Source organism: Helianthus annuus, chromosome 11 (genome assembly GCF_002127325.2).
Source record: "Helianthus annuus cultivar XRQ/B chromosome 11, HanXRQr2.0-SUNRISE, whole genome shotgun sequence".
In the NCBI taxonomy this organism is placed as follows: Eukaryota; Viridiplantae; Streptophyta; class Magnoliopsida; order Asterales; family Asteraceae; genus Helianthus; species Helianthus annuus.
The window spans coordinates 19,176,376-19,200,089 of NC_035443.2; the positions used below are offsets into that span (position 1 = coordinate 19,176,376).

At 37.8% G+C, this 23,714-nt stretch overlaps 1 protein-coding gene across 7 annotated transcripts in view; it reads left to right on the forward strand.

Annotated features, from left to right (window-relative positions):
- The window catches only part of LOC110898801 (probable leucine-rich repeat receptor-like serine/threonine-protein kinase At3g14840), a 37,122-nt gene that overhangs the window by 12,534 nt on the left and 874 nt on the right, over positions 1–23,714 (forward strand). Inside the window, exons 3-23 of one of the 7 annotated variants that reach the window (XM_035979637.1) lie at positions 8,435–8,506; positions 8,617–8,688; positions 9,398–9,469; positions 9,547–9,618; positions 9,717–9,788; positions 9,895–9,966; positions 10,047–10,118; positions 10,203–10,271; positions 11,552–11,614; positions 11,792–11,863; positions 12,058–12,123; positions 12,336–12,395; positions 12,473–12,508; positions 12,608–12,651; positions 13,125–13,489; positions 18,154–18,337; positions 20,844–20,996; positions 21,697–21,830; positions 21,910–22,119; positions 22,563–22,801; positions 22,895–23,045. In XM_035979637.1, the coding sequence (XP_035835530.1) occupies positions 8,435–8,506; positions 8,617–8,688; positions 9,398–9,469; positions 9,547–9,618; positions 9,717–9,788; positions 9,895–9,966; positions 10,047–10,118; positions 10,203–10,271; positions 11,552–11,614; positions 11,792–11,863; positions 12,058–12,123; positions 12,336–12,395; positions 12,473–12,508; positions 12,608–12,651; positions 13,125–13,489; positions 18,154–18,337; positions 20,844–20,996; positions 21,697–21,830; positions 21,910–22,119; positions 22,563–22,801; positions 22,895–23,045 (2,350 nt within the window). Of the gene's footprint in view, positions 1–8,434; positions 8,507–8,616; positions 8,689–9,397; positions 9,470–9,546; positions 9,642–9,716; positions 9,789–9,894; positions 9,967–10,046; positions 10,119–10,202; positions 10,272–11,551; positions 11,615–11,791; positions 11,864–12,057; positions 12,124–12,335; positions 12,396–12,472; positions 12,509–12,607; positions 12,652–13,124; positions 13,490–18,144; positions 18,338–20,843; positions 20,997–21,696; positions 21,831–21,909; positions 22,120–22,562; positions 22,802–22,894; positions 23,046–23,714 lie in introns of those variants that run through there. The other 6 variants (XM_035979636.1, XM_022145642.2, XM_035979640.1 and 3 more) reach the window with 6 other exon arrangements.

Consider the following 23,714-nt stretch of genomic DNA (forward strand, 5'->3'; position numbering starts at 1 on the left):
TTTTCGAGATATGGAATTAAGTGTATTAAGCTGACAGTAACTATGTTTACCCACCTCAGAATATACTCCCGTATCAAGGTATGCGCGAGAGATCATCTTACTGGTGAGTATACCATTTATCATCTGTTTTTGACGTATAAGCTAATGTGAGATACTCACTTATTTGGGATTGAAAACAAGTCCTTTGTGATAGAATCACTTATTGAGGAGGAACTTGAATTTCAGATGCAAAGGGCACAGGAGCAAGTCCTTTGTGATAGAATCACTTATTGAGGAGGAACTTGACTCCCGCAAGATTTTGTTGGACATGTGATTGTTTATCACTTATTTGGGTCGGATGCATCATATTTTGAAGATATTTACACGTATGTATGGTATCATGGAAGATCTAGACTTGCGTCCCCGTTATTTTCCGGTAAAAGAAGCAACCATGATACCCAGATGATAAACAGCATAAAGACCACGTATCTCAGAACCTCGGCAATCTATCAAACGAAATTATGGTACCAAGACCATATATCCGAGAGATGCGCCACACGAGTTACGCAGTTCATTATGTTTATATACCAAAGACAGGTTCTTATTTGCGCGTAAAACCTACCGAAGCAACATATAATGAAGCTGTCATAGTTAACGGTTAATTTTATGCATATAACCATAGTCCTGCACCAGATACGACTAACCGATGTACTATCATTTCCCTTATATCTCAACACGACTTCATTTTAAATTTTTCAAATGTTTTTGTATTTTTCTGAAATTTATCCTACAACTAAGTAAAATATTTTTGGAGTTTTTCAATTTTTGCGAAAGCGGTAAGAACTATACAGAAAAGATAAAATAAAGTATCTATGAGAGTTTGGAAAGCATTTTACTCTGGGTTGATCATGCCAATCATTCGGACGAGATTTTCAAATCTAGCCCGATCGAATGTTTTCGTAAACAGGTCGGCAAGATTATCCAAGGTGTCTACCCTAACCACTTCAATTAAACCCTTCTCAGCACAGTCCCGAATAAAGTGATGCCTAACATCTATGTGCTTAGTGCGTGAGTGATTAACTGGATTGTTTGTTATGGAAATGGCAGAGTTATTATCAACAAGGATAGGAGTTCGAGTAAAATTCAAACCGTAGTCCTTCATTTGCTGCTGAATCCACAAAACCTGAGCACAACAGCTTGAAGTAGCAATGTACTCGGCCTCGCACGTGGATAGAGAAACGGCAACTTGCTTTTTGCATTGCCAAGAGACAAGACGATTTCCAAGAAGTTGTGCGCCGCCAGAGGTTGACTTTCTATTCATCCGGCACCCTCCAAAATCTGCGTCAGCATACGCCATCAAGTCCAAACCACCTTCAGCTGGATACCACAATCCAAGCTTAGGCGTCCCTTTCAGATATCTGAAAATACGCTTGACAGCTTTCAAGTGCGACTCCTTCGGAGTTGATTGGTACCTAGCACACAAATAAACAGAGAACATAATATCTGGTCGTGAAGCAGTAAGATACATCAATGAACCTATCATTGCTCGATATAGAGTCGGATCCACTTCAGGATCTTTCTCATCATCGGGTGAAAGCTTGAGATTTGTCGGTAGAGGCGTGTCATAGGGTAAGCTATCTTCCAATCCAAATCTTTTGAGAATCTCGTGGACATACTTTGTCTGATGCACGTACGTCCCGGTTTTTTCTTGACTCACTTGAAGACCTAGAAAGAATGATAACTCGCCCATCGCGCTCATTTCAAACTTTGACTTCATCACCATCTCAAACTCACGACACAACTCTTCATTTGAAGAACCAAAAATTATGTCATCAACGTAAATTTGCACGATCAGAAAATCTCCCCCTTTCTTCAAAATGAACAGTGTGGAGTCGATTGCACCACGCGAGAACCCATGCTCCAAAAGATGTTTTGACAACGTCTCGTACCATGCTCGAGGAGCCTGATGGAGACCATAGAGAGCCTTGTCCAACAAATAGACCTTGTTGTCTAACCCTGGAGCTTCGAAACCCGGCGGTTGGGACACATACACAGTTTCATGCAATTTCCCGTAAAGGAAGGCGCTTTTCACATCCAACTGATAGACTTTGATACGCATGTGTGCAGCAAAGGCTAGAAACAAACGAATAGCTTCCAGTCTTGCCACCGGTGCATAAACTTCTGTATAATCAATCCCTTCCTCCTGATTGAAGCCTTGAACAACCAACCGTGCTTTGTTTCTGACAACGACACCCTTATCGTCTTTCTTGCACTTGATTCACATGATTCACATTTGTTGTGCATATTGAAACTACGTAAAGGAACCCCCAACACCAAGTTGTTTTTCACTAAGTGGTTCATTTTTCGCAGATGCACATGGCCCATTCTCCTATGCCAGAGATACGATTGATCTTCAGTCGCCTTTGAAAGTAGACAAGTCACTGGAGCAGACGAGTTAACCAACGGGCGCATGTCCATGACATATGTATTATTCACCCTTGGAGCCCTCATAACGATCCAATCTTCAGGAACAACAAATCCCGGACGTAAGACGAAGCAAGCTTTATCAGTGAACAACATCGTGTACTTGTTATCACAGATTTGAGAAACCGACATCAAGTTATGCTTCAGTTCTTCAACATAGTTCACTTTATGCAGCGTGATTTTTCCATTTGACACAGAGCCTTCACCGGTGATGTAACCTCCCTTTTCACCGGCAAAATTCACATAACCACCACGAAATTGTTTAAAATTGTTCAATAATTCTTTATTCCTGTCATGTGTCTGGAACAGCCACTATCGATATACCAAATATAGATAGCCCTCTTCAGCTGCTCCTACACTCCCCAACAAAAATTTAGTTAGAGTGTGGGACCCAAGCCATGATGGTCTTGGGTCGTCCTGATTCGTCAACATAAGAAAACTCTTTGAAATAACCATCATCGCCTCTGTGTCCACCATTTCCATTTCGGAAATTGTTGGAATGAGTCCCCGCAAATCGTGGATTGTACGGAGTTGACGATCTGTTGGTATAACCAGAGTTTCCATACCCTCGGCTTCCACTCGGCTTCCATAGTTTTGGTAATTGTAATTTTGATTCCTGGGAGGCTCAAAATTCCTACCAAATCTAGGAGCATCTTCGTGTCTTGAGAATGATCGTGGATGATTATCCGAATGCGGTCTTTGATTTGGAAATCGGGGGGGGTGACCCATTTCGATCATTCACGAATCTGTTCTGTGCATGAGGTCTAGCATAGTTGTTGTTCGAACCTCCAGAACGTTTGTCATTCTCAACTCCTTGAAAGGTGACATGATTTTGTCGTCTGTGAGGGGTTTTCTCACGAGTATCATGTCTTTGAGGCACATTTTCTGATCTGTCCCCACGGTTAATAACAACGGGTTTCTCTTTTTGATCCTGATTTTGTTGAGATTTAACATTTGGTTTAACAACTGGTTTACTTCTTGTTTATTCACTTTGTTTTTCTCAACCTTTTGATTTTTACCATTTTTCTTTTCAACATTAACTGATTCATTTTGTGGCTTGTCAACAAAAGGTTTCTTTTGATCAGGATCAACAAGTGATTTACCCCTGTCATCTGGACAGTCTGCTGCTAAGTGTCCTTTCCCACGACACTTGTAGCATTTGCGAATTTTCGCAGCGTTCTTTGGACGTTCCTCATGATCGGTCGAAGATGAAGAGGCGTTGGTGGAATTTTTCAAAATTTGGTTCACAAACTGAGAGTTGGAACCTGTTTCAATTTTTACTTCTTCTTTGATAAAATCCTCCCCTTTAACAAACTCAGTTTTGGGAACATTTTTCAAAGCCTTTTTATTTTTCCCACGTGACTTAGGTTTTGACTTCTCATTTTGAACTTGATTGAAAATTTCTAAAATCTTGTTGCTTATCAAATTTTCAATATTTTCAAGATTCACCTCATTTTTCTTTGAAATTCCACTCTTCTTCGACTGATCTGAGTCAGTGACTTCATCTGGTTCAGATTCTGACTCACTTTGTGGTTCAACTGTCAGAGGGGTCGTTGGCACAAAGTTTGCCAATTCAGGATCGATGCTTGGCATTGATGTATAATTATGGTTTACCGGTGGAGGCACCTTGTTATAACCAATGCCGAACATTCCTTCCTCAGATTCTTTGAGACGTTGACTGTTAAGACAGAAGTTCATCACTTCGGATGAATCCCTGAACTTTTCGATCTTTCGTTGCAAATCTAAAATCAGATTATCTTTTTCCAAAATGATTTTGTTCTTTTCCAAAACACAATTTTGATTCATTTCAAGTTCAGATTTTAATTCCTGATTTCTAAGATTACCCACAGCCACAAGTTTCTCAAATTCAGAAATATCATTTTTCAGTGCTTTTATCTTAATTCGGTGTTCTTTATCCGAATTAGATAAAACAGCAATGAGTTCTCTGGATTTTTCTAAATCTGCAATTAAGTTTGTGTTATGAAATGCATATCTATCAATCTTAGTCACAAACTCAACACATCTAGCACATCGCTTATCTACAGAAGATGATTTTACCTCAATGCCAGCCATGAATGCACAAGCCTCATTTTCCACGGAATTTTCTTCCAACCTTTTAGCTTCTGCATCCGCAAATTGCTGCATTTCAGCTGTGGAGATGTTGAATTCAAAGCGTTCTCCTTTTTCTCCATCTTCTGTCTTGCTAGGCTTCTCAACAGTCTCTTCGATCGAAGGACTTTCATTCTCAGTAACATTCCCCGAATCCAACTCTTCCCCAAGAACTTCAGCTACAACTGCAAGCTCCTCAATGCTAGTCTCTTTGACAACCTCTACACACACTTCTTCGTTCACAATTTCAGCTATAAAAGCTTGTGACACAATAGCTCCCGAAATATATTCCAAGGCACAACCCCAGTCATAAGGCTCAGTCACATTTTGTAGAGGTTGAGCCACCATGGCATTGTTTGTCGAAGGTGTAAGATTTTCAAACCCACTTGAACGAGCACTTGAGTTGGAGGCAGCATTTGATGCATTGTTTTGAGGTCTTGAATTGTTTCCTCGGGAGTTGTTGTCTCTGTCAGATCTTTCCATCTTCGGCTTTCGACAATCACGTGCGAAATGCCCGTAGATCCCGCAGTTGTAACACTTTACCTTTGACATGTCGACCCCCATTCGAGTCTTTGTCTGACCTCCTATGAACTTCTTACCCGTCTTCAGCAGAAACTTCTTCGCTCTACGGACTAACAGTGCCATATTGAGCTGTAGATCAAGTTCTTCCATCTCGTCTTGATCTATCTGATCAAAGTCTTCATCGAGACTTGACGGTTCAACGAGTTTCCCAAGACAAAAGTTCTCGTAGGCAGTCATGAAGGACGCCAACAGACCCATATTTTCTTCAATCAACTTCAAACCGCTTGCATCTATCTTAGGAATGTTTACACTTGTTCCTTGAGATTTCTGAGCGCCACTAGAAGAGTACATCCCTTGATTTGAATTGGTTGTTCCGTTTGAACTGACATTGTTGCTTATGAAGGCGTGTTCACTTGCAGGACCTTCATTTTCCGAATACAAAGCAACACCGACACCACCATTACTACCCTTATCCGTTGGTTTCGAAGCCTTATATAACTGAGGATCTTGGATCTTCTCGAAATCAGATGCTTGATCTTCCATATTCCAAGCGTAACCCCTCAGCTTCTGAACAGCTTCTTCCAATGTAAGCTCTTCGTAGAGAACACCCTATCTGATCAAAGCGGTGTACATATTCCATTCTCTCGAAAGACAATTCAGAAACTTCTCAACCTTCTCGAATTCAGTGTAGATACCCTCTTTACTTCTATCAAGTTCGCTCAGCAGATGATAAAATCGATTCACTGTGTCATCAAATGATTCATTCTTCAAAGCCTTGAACACAACGAATTGAGTCTTCAAACGTTCGAGATGTCGTTTCTTGTACATTTCGTTTCCTTCATATCGCTGGATCATACTATCCCACAATTCCTTTGAGCTATTTCTCTTGCGGAACGTATGAAGTATAGATTGTGTCATTGCCATCGTTATCATTGACATAGCTTTCTCTTCACAGTCATAAAACTTTTTCTGGTCGTCAGTAAGCGCCAAGTACGTATCAATCGTCAACGTACGTACTGGAGTAGCTCCACATCCTTTGACGATGCACAACCAGATTTTGATGTCTTTTGCTCGAACATATCTTTCGAAACGCTCCTTCCACTCAGGAAAATCAAGTTCGTTGATCAACAAAGGAGGTTTGTCGCTACTTCCTACCTCAGCATTGTGCTTGAGGTTTTGCACCATTGTAGTCAGATTGTTGTTTGCCATTTCAGAAAACAACAGAGAACTTCCAAACTTCCAAGCAGTGAAGTGAGCTTTAGTCAGAGTGTGAACCCCGGATCACAGAAACCTGAAATAGAACACAGACAAAAGAACTCGGACACAACACTATTAGAAATTTAACCTCAGACCAACTAAGGACACTCTAAGAACTTCGGACACACTACACTTATACCTCGGACTAGACTGTATGAAAAGAAAGTTCAGACACAAGTAAATAAACTTCAGACTCTTATATATATATTAGAAACTCGGACACTAAGAATTAAAAAAAAAAAAAAAAATCGGACTCTAATATCTTAAAAAACTCGGACTCTAAACTCAGACAATAAACTCGGACTCAATACATCACTTAAACAAACTCGGACTCTAAATATATTATATAACTCGGACTCAAAGTTATCTTAATACTCGGACACTATATATATATTCTATAACTCGGACTCAAAAACCTATACCAAAACTCGGAATCTACCAATAAACAAATAAAAGTCGGACAATAAAACTTAACAGAAATCGGAGATAAAATTCGGACTTAAGAAATGAAGAGAAACTCGGACTGGATATGTTAAACAACCAAACTCGGACTAGAATAGAAAAAAAAAAACTCAGAACACGTTGAAACTCGGACATTTAAATGAAAACTCAGACATTTAAATGAAAACTCAGACAAGCTGAAGCTCAGAAGAAACAAATCTCCGGACAATCTCCCTAGTGTGACTTCACACTAGTTCACCAAAACCCCAGAAGCAACAAACACAGAGTTTTAAAAACTCAAACAAGTTTAACACTAAGAAAAACTCGGACAGAGCAAATTTTGGATCAAACCTCACATCTGCAACAACTTGGAGAACAAACAACCAAGAACAGCTTCATTTTCTTCAACTTTTCTCCAAAATCTTCAAGTCTTCAAGATGTTTGGCGGAAACAAACATCAAATCAAGAGCAATGGTGATTCAGAAGGCGGTTAGACCATTCTGAATCGGTAACCACGCTCTGATACCACTTGTAAGGCCTCCTAATCCAAGATCTCACTCAGCTAAAGCAACCAACAGGTGTGCGGAAACCACCTGATGATCAACCACTGTAGATGAAAACAAGAATGCAAGGATTTGAGAGAGAAATCAAGAATACACAGAGTATTCTTGATGAAGATGAATGACGTCACTCACACAAAGCGCCGCCAGACAAAACACACAATGATTAGGGCACAGAAATTCACACAGAAATCGTTACCTTGTCTATTCCATATTAAAGTATATATACAAGGTGAAACCCGGACTTTCAAGACTAACTAGAAAGCCCGGACAAAACAAATAGCACAAAGCAAGCACAGAGCTTTTGCCACAAAACTCAGACAAAGTCTAATCTATACAAAACTCTGACTAAACAAAAACTCTTCCAAACCTTAGACAAAGTTGTCCCTAGGAACTTCTTAGGACAAATTGTCCCTAGGAACTTCTTGGGACTAAGTTTCCATAAAACTCTGACCAAGAGCTCTCCCTAGGAACTTCTTGGGACTAACTATTGGCATTTGTATAATAAAGACCCTAAATATTGGAAGACTTGCACTTATCACCAAAAGTGCATTAACAAACTCCCCCTTGATCAGTGCATGGTCTTCATTGGTCTTTAGATCTTCATCCTTTCATTGGTAACATGGGAGTCATGCACTTATCACCTAGGTGCATTAACAGAACGTCATCGGCCGTCCGACTCCAATGCAACTCCTAATTTCGGATGGCTCCGACGTGGCTTGGATGACATGGTTTTGGTATATCAGTATATGTATGTGCGTGTGTGAACAAATCTATATGTATGCGCGTGTGTGAACAAATTTTTATTATCAATAAAATACAATTTTCTTAAGGGGTACAAAACTAAAATATAAATTAATAATGACGTCACTCGCCTTTTTAAGTAAAATAATTACATCACTCAATCGAACAGTCCCAATTTAAACTCAACGGGCAATATACCCTTTCCCCAGTTAACTTCAATGTTACAAAAATTAGGGTTTTCGAACTTTCAGAATTGCAAAAATTATGGTTTCTGAATTGAAACATGCACAAATTGAGCTTGATATATTGAATGATCTTTTGATTGGTATGAAATGCAGAAGCCTGAAAGGACAAAACCTAACAGGCACTCTCCCACCAGAATTCGTCAATCTTCTTTACCTCCAAAATCTGTACGATCCTTTCTTGTTCATTAAATTTATTTACTTCAATTGTTTGTTTGTTTGTTTGTTTGTTTCTTTGTTTGCATTTGACAGTTGATTTGTGTATATCATTCATACAGAGACTTAACTCGCAATTATCTCAGTGGCACCATTCCTCCACAATGGGGCTCCATGGAGCGAATTCTAAACATGTAAATCTTCTACTTTGCCTATAATTGTTAATATACTAAGAGCATCTACAATAGAGTTGTTTTTTGGTGTTTATAAGGAGAGAGAAGGTGATATGGAGGAGAGAGGTTGTGAGGTGGAGGAGAGAATGTGTACTTTTGTTCTTGGATAAAAACGCGCATATATATATTTTTTTTTTGAAAGGTGAACTTCTTTTAAGGTTATTCACATCCCCAAATCGGGGACCCTAACCAAGATCTGCCCAGACTTACGTTGTCTTAACCGGGCCCGCGCTGGGTAGTCAGACTTGGCTACGGCTTTCGCCCGGAAACCGTGCCGCCTCCACACGAGTGACCTCGCTGGAGTAACGGCCGGATGAAAACCAGGGCCGGATCAGGCTCGAACTTGCGCAACTAGTGGCTAACAAGTTCTTACCATCATTGCCTGGTCCTGCCCCTTTCGCCACAAGCAAGAGTCGAACCGGCGCCTCATGAAGAGGACACCGGCCCAACTACCAACTGGGCTATGGGACAGGATTAAAAACGCGCATATTTGAGTGAATGTGAGGAGGAGGAGGGTGGAGAAAGGAGAGAGAGGGTTTCAGATTGGTGGGACCAAGTGCCATGTGACACCTTAAAAACACCCACTAAATACACTCTATTGTGGATGGTCTAACTACTATATCGAGTTTGGATCTTAAGGCATTACGTTTGAGTTTGATATCAATTGCAGTTCTCTTCTCGCGAACCGCTTAAACGGATCACTCCCGAAGGAATTCGGAAACATAAGCACGTTGAAATCTTTGTAAATTTCTATTAATCTGCTATTTTTTTAATATACTATAACTGTATCTTTGTGACTACAATTTACTTGTTAATTAGATCGGTAGAGGACAATAGGATGTCTGGAGCAATTCCTGTTCAACTTGGGAGTCTTAGAAGCATTGAGAGACTGTAAGAGTTGGTGAAAGTTGATGGTATCGTTGTACATGGATGCTTTTTGTATTTCGTTATCTGATGACTGTATACAACTGTTGAATTTTCTATTGTAGATTACTGAGCTCCAACTTTTTCACTGGGGAATTGCCTGCGTCATTTGCAAATCTGATCAGTATGAAGGATTTGTGAGTTCTACTGCCTTGTTGGATCTATTTTTTCTTTGATCATCATATATGGCTAGATGTATGTTGACTTTTTATTTTTATTTTTATTTTTTTGTTTCTTACGCAGTCGAATTAGCAGTAACAACTTCTCTGGGAAGATCCCGGACTTCATTGGAGAATGGAAAAATCTCACAAGCTTGTGAGGCGCATTTCTGTACTCTTTCTATTTCTATTTGTTGGCTATAACAATTAGATTCAAGTAAAGTTTCTGAATAACAGAAGGATTCAGGCCAGTGGATTGGAAGGGCCAATACCTCTTAACATTACTCTCCTGACAACTTTAACAGACTTGTTAGTAATTCCTCATTATACCGGTTATTTGATGTGGTTGCCATTTTGATCAAGTATTGGTATTGACTTAGTCAAGAAATGCAGGAGGATTAGCGACTTGAGAGGACCAGACACGCTTTGTCCACCCTTTGAAAATACATCTTTTAAGAACCTGTTAGTAAATTTCTTCTTTTAATATAGTACTATTTGTGCTTTGAAATCTTACTATTTTGTAATTGAAGGGCCTGAATGCATTGTTCTCCTTTTACGGTTCTAAGCGTGTATATATATATATATATATATATATATATATATATATATATATATATATATATATATATATATATATATATATATATATATATATATATATATATATATATATAGGATAGGGATCCTAAGAGAAGCCCACCCTATTTGAGAAACTTGAGAAGCATTCTGGACCACACATTTTTCTAAGCTTTTCGTAATATACATATATGTATAGTTTAAAATTGAGTATATACATATATGTATATTGAATTATACACATATGTATATAGTCAATTTTAAACTATACATATGTGTATATTACGAAAAGCTTAGAGAAAATGTGTGGTACAGAATGCTTCTCAAGTTTCTCAATTATCCTACTACTTCTCACATGATCCTTATCCTATATATATATATATATATATATATATATATATATATATATATATATATATATATATATATATATATATATATATATATATAGCTGCAAATAATAGCTATTATTATTATTATTATTATTATTAATTATTTGTAAATGTTCATGTTTTGGAATTTGGACACACTTGTGATCCTCATGTCTAGGTGGTGTCTTTTAGTGACATTGTTAAAAACTTTATAATACATATTTTGCCATGCCACCTCTATGATGCAGATAAATTGAAAACATAGTTTTTTAATAGCAATGAGAAAGGTTGAGATTGATATGTCGTGCGGTATTAGATTTTATGTTTGGTGTTGTTTATTAAATTAAAAGTATTTAGCATCTAGACGGGACCGTACTCTTTAGATGTCGCATATTTCTCCTATTGAAGGCTTCTACAACAAAAACATAAGACATGGGTGCACACTGCACACATAGAGTGAAAATGTTGTAGGATATAAGTTATATGGTGTGTGTTGCTAGAAAAGTGTGCTGAGTTCAATACAATACAATACCATGTGAGATTATGAACCTATGTAAACATGAGGAGATGTTGTGACTATTAGCGTGACTGTGAGCATGGGAGTGTTGAGTCACTATACCTTAAACATTTGTAATTTCTCTTTGGTTGGTACATTTATTAAGTAAGGCTCAATAGTTGGTACGACTAATTTATTTTAATATGTTCATTTATTCATCTTTGCGTTATAACATCGATCTATGTCTCATACTTCAAATACTTCAAGTAATGTATTCTAACTTAACACAATCTTGCTAGGATCTTGAGGAGTTGCAATCTAATCGGCGAGATACCGAAATCTATTGCTTCATCCAAACTCTTGTTAGTAATTTTCCCCGCTAACTATGCTATTAAAACAATTCTTTGCAGTGATATAAACATGCAGCTATTTATGTTTGCATTGCCTTGTTGATGTGAGCATTTTAGTGATCACGTATCAGTGCACATGGGTTTTTTTAACCAGATATCACCCCTTCATTGGTTATGTTGTTCTCTCAGAGACTTGAACTTTAACAAACTTAATGGATCCATTCCTGAAAGGTTCATTGATCTACAGGACACAGACTATATGTAAGCATTTTATTCTAATGTATTAATTGCTATCTGACTACAGATTATGAAGACGAAACCGTATTTATGCTTACTAGTTTTAAGTCCTAATAAGATTTTCAATATAACTGCAAGATTATCCTTCCACGTGTTTCTAAATAATCTTTCATTGTGAATTGAACATTCCACATACTAATTTCTTGTTTTGACTTTAGCTATCTTACTGGAAACTTGCTATCCGGAACGGTGCCTAATTGGATGACCACTTCAGCAGATAATGTGTAAGTTAATCTACTGTTAGAATTGTATACGAGATAACTGAAGTGGGGGCAATAACCAGTATATGGTGTTATCAAATAAGTTGCAATCTGTATAAATCAACTGATATGATCTATGTAGTGTGAACATCACAGTTGATGTGAGTTTGTACAAGTAAAATTACATCCATGTTCCCTTGTATAGTCGTATATTAATATTGAACATTTTCTTCCAGTGATTTGTCATACAACGTTTTTGAAAGCAACAGAGATTTAAGGTGTCAGATGCGGCAAACGTAAGACCGCCCCCATCTCTCTCAAAGTGTTTCTAATTGCACTGGCTAAGTAATCTTGGTGTTTCTGTTTCGTGCAGAAACTTGTTTGCTTCATTTTCAACAGATAATATCTCGTACGTTTCTCTACCTTGATTTTTTTTAATCCAAATAAATATTTGGTTATGGTCATATCTGTGTGGCATAATACCATTCCTACCTCTGTACTATTTTAGCAGCAGAAAGGTCTCATGTTTGGGGGATAGTTCTTGTCCAACAAGTATGTTAAAGTTACATATTATTATCATATAGAGTAAAATGCTTTCGTCCCTGAGGCTTGGCTACATTTGCAACTTTCGTCCAAAGATTTGTTTTTCTGCATTTAGATCCAAATGGTTTGAAATCTTGCCATTTTCATCCAACTCGTTAACTCCATCCATTTTATAAGGTCAGGGGCATTTTCATCATTTTATACATTTTTTGTGATTTAAAAAGGGTTTGGGTGGGGAGAAAGTCAACAGAGGTGGATCTTTATTTCTTATAGTGTTTTTTTTATTTTAATAAAAAATGTATAAAAAGACGGAAATGCCCCTCATTTAACGGAGAAAAATGGATGGAGCGAACGAGACTGATGGAGAAACAAACCTTTGGACGAAAGTCGCAAAAGTGGTCAAACCTCAGGGACAAAAATGACATCTTACTCTATCATATATCTTGATGAACTTTTTACTTATTAAATAGTTCTTTGTATAGACTGGACCTCCTTGTATATCAACTGTGGTGGAAGAAAACTAACAGATGGAAAAAAGGAATATGAAAGTGACCTGCAAGAAGGGGGTGCTTCAGATTTCTCTGCAGTAGAAAGTCGATGGGGATTTAGCAATACCGGTAACTTCTTAGACGACAACAATCATGACAGTTATATTGTTTCTGGGGTCCCAACGAACACTTCTGAACTGTACATGAATGCACGAACATCAGCCTTATCTTTGACGTATTATGGTTTCTGTATGCACGACGGAAGCTATAATGTAAGTCTTCACTTTGCTGAGATCTTTTTCACTGATGATGAAACATATAGCAGCCTTGGGAGACGTGTATTTGATATCTACATCCAGGTGAGTTCTCATGGATAAATATTTTCTCAATATCAAATATTGAGACATTTGAAATGTTGGATTCTTACTAGTCGACCAGATTGGATTTAACCAACCCACACTTTTCATGTCTTTTTAATAGAGTAAAGTAAAGAGATAGTCCTTGTGGTTTACTAAAATTTTGAATTTGGTCCCTAACTTTCCAAAAGTACATAGATGGTCCCTGTGGTTTGCAATTTATAACGCATTTAGTCCTTAGCTTTTTCCAAAAGTACATGGATCGTCCTTGTGGTTTGCAATTTGTAACACATTTAGTCTTTAACTTGAAGGTGCTAAAACCTTTAGATTTGTTGGCTGAGAACTAAATGCGTGCATACCACAGGGACCATCCGTGTACTTTTGGAAAGCTAGGGACCAAATCCAAAATTTTGATAAACCACAGGGACCATATGTGTGCTTTACTCTTTCAATAAAAAGAACGTTTTGAATAGTGAAGGTGTTTATTGTGATTACATAAACAACATTATTAATAAAAAGAAGGTTATGAATAGTGAAGGTGTTTATTGTGATTACATAAGCAACATTATTAATAAAAAGAAGGTTATGAATAGTGAAGTTGGTGAAATAAAACGGAGTTTGGGCGACTTGTTAGTGTCAGGGTATCGAATCAGAGTAAGCTCGAGCGGACGCGAACAAACGCACACACATACTAGCAGAAAATAAAGAACACGAGGATTTACGTGGTTCGGTCAAGGTGACCTACGTCCACGGATTGCAACTAGGGTTTCATTTTTATTAGATGCCCACAACGGTTCACAGAATGACATAGACTACAACTACATCATGGGTATATATGGAACAAGATTAGGGTTATCAGACCAAAATAAATAATTAAAGTGACGCCAGTCTAGATTAGAAGGGTCTTTAGTGTAATTTGTAATTCTATAAATTCCTATGCATCTCTCCAGTTTCTTTGTGAAATAATAATCAATCCTTTGAGTTGTTTTGATATCCAGAGCCTTCCTTTTTTTTTACTAAGAATTTCAAAAGTCCCACCACCAGCCTCCCTGCCGACGTCAATTTCCGGCAAACCTATCCCCAGCCAACGATAACTTCCGGCTCCAATCTAAAATCTTCCGATGCTTGCTATCATTCCTTTCACCACCCAAGAAAAGACGGCTCACAACTCTCACAAATTTGCTTTCATGTTGAACCCTAAAAATTATGGTTATTGGAAAGATATGATCGAACTTTTCCTCATCGCCAACAATCTGTTCAGCTATATTGATGGTACGATTCCGTGTCCACAAGAAAAAGTTACAACTGAAGTTGCCACCACTGATAATCCTAGTTATCGAGGGTGGATTGCTAATTAATGATGCTCATGTTCGAATGATCCTTGTCTCTATTGTTTCTGAAGCCTCCTTCCAACATGTTCAAGGAACGACCTCCGGTGACATTTGGCTCGCCTTAGAGCGTGCTTATGCTCCTTCAACATCTTCTCATGAATTTACTTTAAAAACGAACTCCTTAAAATTGTCATGAAAGGCAATGAAAAACCAATTGATTACTTAAGTCGTGCTCAGGAATACGCAACTGCTCTCGCCAATATTGGTGAACCCATGATGGAATACGCAACCTCTCATCGCAGCTTCTTGTTGCGGCTGCCACTGTACCTGTCACCCCCCTCGCTGGTCTTGAATCCATTCAGCAACAACTTAAAACCCTTCAACTCATGGCTGCCCAGATTGGTTATCAGCTTCATCCCGCATCCCCGACTCAACAGGCTGCCACTTCTTCAGTTTCTCAACCGCAAGCATACTTTCTCCTCATTCCAACAATAACAACCGCAATAATCGAGGAACCGTGGCAACTATCGCGGCAACACTCGCTCCAACCGTGGCCGAGAACAACAAGGAACAAGACAATTTTCTTGGGCTTCCACCCAGAACATGGTTTATGGTCACTGCAATCGGTGTGGAATCGGACACATTCCGTCTCAATGTCCAAATCAGTCCTCTAATGGTCGTGCACAAGCCAACTACGCTGCTTCTGATGTTGGCTCATACTCCACTTGGAATCCGGACAGAGGCGCTAATCATCATGGCACTCTAGACTCGTCCAGCCTTGACAATTCCGAGGCTTACTATGGTATTGACTCTCTCCATGTTGGTGACGGTAACCCACTTCCTATTCTTCATATTGGCTCTAAACAATTTTCTTCCACAAATAAAACTTTTAACCATTTAGACATTCATCATGTACCCCAACTTAAAAAGAACCTACTTTCTGTACAAAAAATTTGTTGTGACAATAACGTCTTCTTTGAATTTCACCCTTCCTTTTTTGTTGTGAAGGACGAGTTTACACAAGCTACCCTCTTCAGGGGTCCAAGTGAACAGGGTCTCTATTCCATCTGCCTTCCTCGGTTTCAGTTGCTTCCTAAAGTTGCTTTCACGGCCACCAAAGCTTCCTCCACAATATGGCATCAAAGATTAGGTTATCCTCACAGTCGAGTCTTTAATTCTGTTATTTCTTCATGTTCTTTACTTGTTTCAAATAAACTGTCATCATCGTTGTGTATTTCTTGTCAAATGGGCAAGTCATCTAAACTTCATTTGCAAGAATCAACCGTTCTTAGTGATAAAGTTTTGGATTTAGTTTATTGTGATGTCTGGGGACCTTCTCCCTTATTGTCTATTGATGGTTATCGTTATTACTTGTTGTGTGTTGATCACTATTCTCGTTATATGTGGTTTTATCCACTGTCTCAAAAATCAGATGTTTATACTCAATTTACCAACCTTGTGCATATGGTGGAACACCAATTCAACACCAAGCTCAAAAGCGTTCAATCTGATTTTTACATCCCTTGTTATTATTCATCGCAGGTCGTGTCCTCACACGAGTGAACAAAACGGGACTATTGAACGACGTCACCGCCATGTTGTGGAAACCGGGCTTGCTCTTCTTGCTCAAGCTCATTTGCCTCAACACTTTTGGTTTTTTGCCTTTGAAACAACGGTCTACCTCATAAACCGTCTTCCTTCTCGAGTCACTCGAGAAAAATCTCCTTTTCAAATTCTCTTCAACCGTAAACCAGATTACACATTTCTTCGTGTCTTTGGCTATCAATGTTCTCCTTATCTTCGTCCCTACAACCGTCATAAAGTTGATTTTCGGTCTGTCTCATGTGTCTTTCTTGGATATAGTCCCGTTCACCATGGATATCGTTGTTTTGACCCTCAAACCGAACGTGTGTACATTGTTCGACACGTTCGCTTTAATGAACATATTTTTTTCCCTACAATCAACCTTTACCTACTCAACCTACTTCCCCACCCTCATCTCCTTACACTTCTATATTCCCTGACCTAATACCTGACTTCTCTACACCATCTAAAACACCACACCCACCAAGCCCACCACGCACTCTGCCACCTGCCCACACTCAACACCAACCCGAGACTATTCAACCTCCACCACCTCTGCCACCTAGAACTCGTCCTTCTCACCTGCGACAAAACCCAAAACAAACTAAACATTTTGATCCTTCGGCCTATACTGACTCCACTAACTCTATCCTAACTGAAGCTCATTGGTCTGCTGTGAAACGTATTTTACGGCACTTAAAAGGAATTCTGCACCTCGGTCTTCTTTTTCGGCATTCATCTGCTTCGCATCTTCATGCCTTTTCTGACTCTTTTTGGGATGATGGTTCTAGTTCCCTTGTTCAAGCTTACTCTGATTCTGATTGGGCTGGTTGCCTGGTGGACCGCCGATCCACGGGGGGATATGCAATATATTTGGGCTCTAATTCCAGTTTCATGGTCTGCTCGCAAACAAAAGACTATCTCTCTGTCCTCCACAGAATCCGAACATAAAGCCATTGCTGATGCTGTTGCTGAAATAATCTGGCTTAAATCCCTTCTTCAAGAACTGGGTGTTACATCAACTGACCCATTCTTTTATGCCCGTACGAAACATGTTGAAGTAGATTTTCATTTTGTTCGAGAACAAGTTGCTAAAGGGAAGTTGTCTATCAGGTTCATTAAAATAGACGACCAGATTGCTGATGTGTTTACAAAACCGTTGTCTTCACAGCGCTTCACGTTTCTTAGGTCCAAGTTGCAGGTCGTTCCCCGCCCTCAACTTGCAGGGGAATATCAGGCAAAAATAAATAACTAAAGTGACACCAGTCTAGATTAGAAGGGTGTAATTTCTAATTCTATAAATTCCTATGTATCTCTTTAGTTTCTTTGTGAAATAATACTCAATTCTTAGAGTTGTTTAGGGTTAACTCCTTACTCAACAAGTTAACTAAATGAGCCTAAAACCTAATTAGGGCCGGTTGCCCTAACTAATTAGGGCCGGCTATCAAAGCCTACAAACCCAAAAATTAACGTGTTTGACTATTAGCTAGATTTTTATTTTATGATATGTTTGGTATAAAATACAACTAAAATCAATCATTTGGCTATTTATAAGTAATGAGTCAAAGTTGTCATCTCTCCTAAAAACTAACTAGATAAAAAAAAAAGTATTAGTAGCTTACTGCACCCACTTATTGTAATAAAAAATGGGCATTTTGCTTTTTTCAGTGAACTATTGTGCCGTAGGATTTAAGTAAGCTTAATTTATTGTTGGTTATAAATGGTTGGTATGTACTGTGTCAGGGTGTGCAGATGGAGAAGGATTTTGACATCAGTGATAGAGCGGGTGGGGCAATGAAAGCAATTGTGACATCTTATACCGTAAATGTTACAGGTAGTTTGGAAATCCGTCTCTATTGGGCTAGAAAAGGGACAACCAATATCCCATCGCGAGGAGTATATGGTCCTCTTATCTCAGCTATTTCTGTGGATCCAAGTAAGCTATTACTAACTCTTTATGTGTTTGATGATCTATGTGGTGTTCGTGATTTGCAGTTTGTACTATTTTTTACGATTATGGTAGATTGCCAAATGACCTAGCACTTGTCTAAATAAGTTCAATTTAGTTTATAACTTGCAAATAACAAAGTGTATTTTAGACGTTGACTTAACGATAGTTAGTTAAGATAGTAAGGGCTGTTTGGCAACATCTGAATGGTTAAGTGCTGAACCAAGAGGTTTGAACCATTAAGTGTTGAACCAGTAAGAGGTCTGAACCATTAAGAGCCTGTATAATGCTTAACCGTTCAGAGGCAAATGTCTGACCAATTCAAATTAGAGGTCTTAACCATTCAGACTTTGTATAATGCTTAACCATTCAGAGGCAAATGTCTGAACCATTCAGACATCTGCTCGTGAAACAAACAGTCTGAACCATTAAGTGCTGAACTAGTAAGATGTCTGAACCATTAAGAGGCTCATTAATAGGTAAACAAACAGCCCCTAACGTTACTATTCCAAATTAAATTAGGCAACGTTGTTAAAATCGATATCCTAGTCTCCTACCTTTTAATAATGACATGAATGAAACAAAAAGTCCATCTTTTAGTTGCTAAGTAGAACAAAATATAAACTAAAATAAGTGTATGTCGTCAGCATAGATGTCAAAGGCGCCACAGGTCTCGCCTAGGGCATAGGAGCAAGGTGCAAAGAAGCGATAGCCTGAGAAAAAAATCACACTTAAATGCATTTTAAATACACTTATATATAGAAAAATAATACTATTCTTCAAGTAAAATAAACAAAATTATTATATAACATTTTATATCATCTAACTGGTACCAAAAGTTCTAAAATAGTTGAGATTCAAATGTAATTCCAAAACTTGAATACCAAAACGTTAGAATATCAAAATGTTCAAAATACCAAAATATTTAAAACCTGAAAACCAAAAGTTCAGAAAGTATCAAATGATCTGTTAGAAACTAGAAAATTTGATTGGATTATAACAGAAACAAAGGGATAGTCGGCCCGATTCGAGATGGTCTATTCACCAATCACAAGGTTAACAACCCTAATTCTGAAAATAAAAACCACGACAGAACAAACCAAATGAAGAAGATAAATACTTAAACTAAAATTGAGGCGGGAACAATTATAGATTGAATTCCCCACTTCTTCATGTCGTGGATCGTCCCCCATCCCCAACAATTTCGAATGTTTTCCCTCCCTCTCGTTTCCCTCCATTCAGCTTCAAATGGGCCTGGCCCAACCCAGTGTGACCTAACTAGGTTTGTATCATGATCATTGTTCAACATGAGTCATCGAGACCATCATCAAAGCCATCAACAAAAGACTGGATAAAGGCAAAGCCTTTAAAAACACCTAGCTTGGGAAGGGGAAGGTCTTGGGTTCAAGTCCCACAGACGACAGAGAATTAAAGAAATTAGCCATTCAAAAAAAAAAAAAAAGACTGGATAAACACGGGATGTGCATCAATCGCTATTTAAAAAACACTGAGTGCTAAGCATTACAGAAGTTTTATGTTAATGATAGACATCAACGAAAGGTTTACTAACCCGGTGATGCAGATCTTTAAGTAAACTGGATGATTAAACCTTCGGTCGGTATGGTGGAAGATTATATTGTGGAGAAGCTAAATAATAAAGCATTAAATAAAGAAAAAAAACTGAACCATCACCTCGGTAATTGTAAAGCGTATTTATTGCGCCTCGCCTGGAAATTGCGTCTAGACTCACAAGACGCACGTCCATTGGAATGGTTTGTTGAAGAAGCATCCCGATTCCGTCATATTGAGCATTAAGACTCGAGATAAGTTGTAGAACAAGACGTTCATCGGAGACAGTAACCCTGATATTAAACGAATACAACTTTGTTCGAGAGATAAGGGTGGTTCGGTTGGTCTCATGGGGTGGGATAGGGGATCTGATGGAATAATATCGAGTCAAGTTATCTGATTAAGTATAATATGTTAATTAGTATTTGAATTTTATAGATTAGTCTAGTTATTATTCGTATTTGAGTAGGATTATATAATGTAAGGATGCTTATATAAACCCATAGCCAGTTATCAATATCTTGTACTCGTTCTTTACTTTTTCGATTGAATATAGCGTCGCACGTTTGTTGTGCAGAACTGGTTCTTGTGTATTTGGTCATTACGTAATTCACTTGTGAAACAATTCCTGGTTTAACACCCGACATTTGCAAGTTGGTCCGATAAAACTTTTAGAGCTTGACAGTAAGTAGGTTATTTTGGGGAGATTGCTACCTGCAGAACTAAAGTGGGCTGATTTTGCTTTTGATCTTATGTACATTGCTTTCAATAAAATTTAATTTTGTGGTTGTAATAGTGCACATATGCAAGCTCTATATGAATACCATGTAAATCTTTATTGGTGTTATCAATATATAGGATCATATTTATTGGTTGATTTTCCTCATTAACAATTGTTCAATCATTGTTTATTTCAATGGTTCAGATTACCACGTTCCACAATCGGGGGGAAATGGAAACGGTGTGTCTAGAGGTATTGTGGCTGGGATTGCGGGTGGAGCAGTTTGTGCCATCATTTTAATTTTAGGAGTTTTATGGTGGTGTGGTTATTTACGTTGCAGAGACGCTATGGAACTAGGTATTTATGTGACTACGTCCATACTTTAGAGGTGGCAAGATGAACGGGTTGGGTAGGTGTGATTAGGGGTGTTAATTTCTAACACGGCACGAAAACACACCACACTAACCTAACACTAAATTCACCAGTTTGGGTCAGTTTCAGGTTCAACCCGTAAACCCGTTTAGCTAAACGGTTCGGGTTAATGATCAACCCGGTTGAGTTGGCGGGTTGACCAGTTTAAAACATTTATATTATGCTATATTTTTTTACTGTATGTTTTGTGTCGTAAATTAAATTGAGTGTGTATTTATGCTGTAATTATAACTTAAAAAGTAAATTGATGCAAGATTGTATAATTTATTTGTAACTGTATCATATACATTTGTGTGTTTTTGTAGTAAATTTTAATATATTAATTTACAAAAAAAATCGGGTTGAACGGGTTGTGTTCGGGTCCACCCAAGAATATTCAAGTTGTGTTCGGGTTCATATGTATGGCACGATTTTCAGGTTCGGGTCATGTTCAAATTCGTCTAAAATTTTAGGGTTCAGGTCGGGTTAAACCCACCAACCCATGAACACAACTTGTTTAGCACCCCTATCAGCTCGTTTATAGGTAATGGGTTGAAATTGTCACGTTTACAAATACGTGCTTATTAATTTTAGTTCTCTCCTAACGTTTTTTTATCTTTTGTCAATTACAATTGTGGCGGAACAGATCTGCATGGTTTAGAGCTGCATGATCTAGAGCTAAACACTGGTTCCTTTACTTTGAAGCAACTCAAAATTGCAACAAACAATTTCGATGTTGCTAATAAGATTGGAGAAGGTGGTTTTGGCTCTGTTTACAAGGTACTCTACAACTTCTTTCTCAATTACATAGTATTGAAAAATGTTTTTTACAATGTTGAAAATGAATAATATTGTGTAGGGAGTATTACCAAATGGCACCTTAATGGCAGTGAAACAACTCTCTTCCAAATCAAAGCAAGGAAATAGAGAGTTCTTGAATGAATTAGGCATGATATCCGCTTTGCAACACCCGCATCTTGTGAAGCTATATGGATGTTGTATCGAAGGAAACCAATTGTTGCTAGCGTATGAATACATGGAAAATAACAGTCTAGCCCGTGCTTTGTTTGCTAAAGATTAGTTTTTAAATACTATGTTGGATTACGAAATTTTCATTCTTAGACGTATGAAACAACTTGGATAGAGCTGGAAAAATGAATGGGTGAGACACATTAAGAGAACGGACGGGTAACTTTTTTATGGGTTGAAACTCAAAAGTGATTATGTTGACCTGAACATGTTTTATCCAAACAATTTAGTTTCATAAAAATATTTATAAATTTTGTATGCCAAACAAGATATCAGAAATATATAAATTTAACAGTTTTCTAATGTTTTAAACAAAACATTTATTAGAGAATTTTATTTATTAATTAAGATTAGATTGAGATCGTTGAACCCCGCATGATAGATCATCTTGTCTACCGAAAAAGCGGGCCCTCTATTTTACGGAAAAATGGGTCCCATGATATATCTAACCTTTGCTGAATTTTTGTTGACTTGCGGCTTGAAGGGCCTAAAGAATGGCAGTTGGCACTTGATTGGCCTACAAGATACAGAATTTGCATTGATATAGCACGAGGTTTGGCTTTTCTACATGAAGAATCCAGATTAAAGATTGTTCATAGAGATATCAAAGCCACTAACGTGCTCCTTGATAAGGATTTGAATGCTAAAATTTCTGATTTCGGTTTGGCTAAGCTTGATGAAGAGGACAACACCCATATAAGCACACGTGTCGCCGGAACTTAGTGAGTCATTTATGCCCTACTTTACACCATTTTCTCTATAATGTAATGCCATTATCACACTTTAAGAATCTCTTTTTTCTTTACATATTTTAGTGGATATATGGCTCCAGAATACGCAATGCGTGGTTATCTAACAGATAAAGCAGACGTCTATAGCTATGGAATTGTCCTCTTAGAGATTGTGAGCGGGATGGCTAACATTGCTGACAGAGCAAAGGAGAATCATTTTGTTCTTCTTGATCGGGTAACTAACATGAACTTCGAGGTGGCAAACTGCTTATAATATAGTGTTCAAACCTGTTGCGCTCAACATTTTTTTGGTCATTTTTTTAATTGTATAAATAGCTAGTTTACAAAATAAACTTATGAAAAAATAATAGTTAAATCGTTAATACTATAAAAACCCCACATACTTTTTTTTATTTTTCATGAAAAAATCCCTCAACCTAATTTTGTTATATTAAAGTCCCTCAACTTGAAAAAAAATACCTGTCTAATATGCACGTACTTTTGATTTTTTTTAATAGTGACTTATTAACTCTTCAATTTATTTTTATTTCATTTTTTTGGGTCAAAATAAGATGGTATTACTTTTGTTTTTGCAAAAGAGTTGAATATCACTTTATCAAATTGTAACCAATTTAAGAACTAACATGTCATTATTTTAAATTAAAGAGGAAACTGTCATTTTGGTCCCTGAGGTTTGCTCACTTTTGCCACTTTAGTCCAAAACTCAAATCTTTTAAATCGGGGTCCTTGTGGTTTCAGTTTTATTGTCATTTTTTTCAAAAATGAAATCAGCTCACATTTGGCTGATAAAATCGTGTTATTTTGTCCTTTTTCTCAGGGGCAAAACGGTCAAAATAATTTTGCCTCTGAGGAAAAGGACAAAATAACAAGATTTTATTAGCCA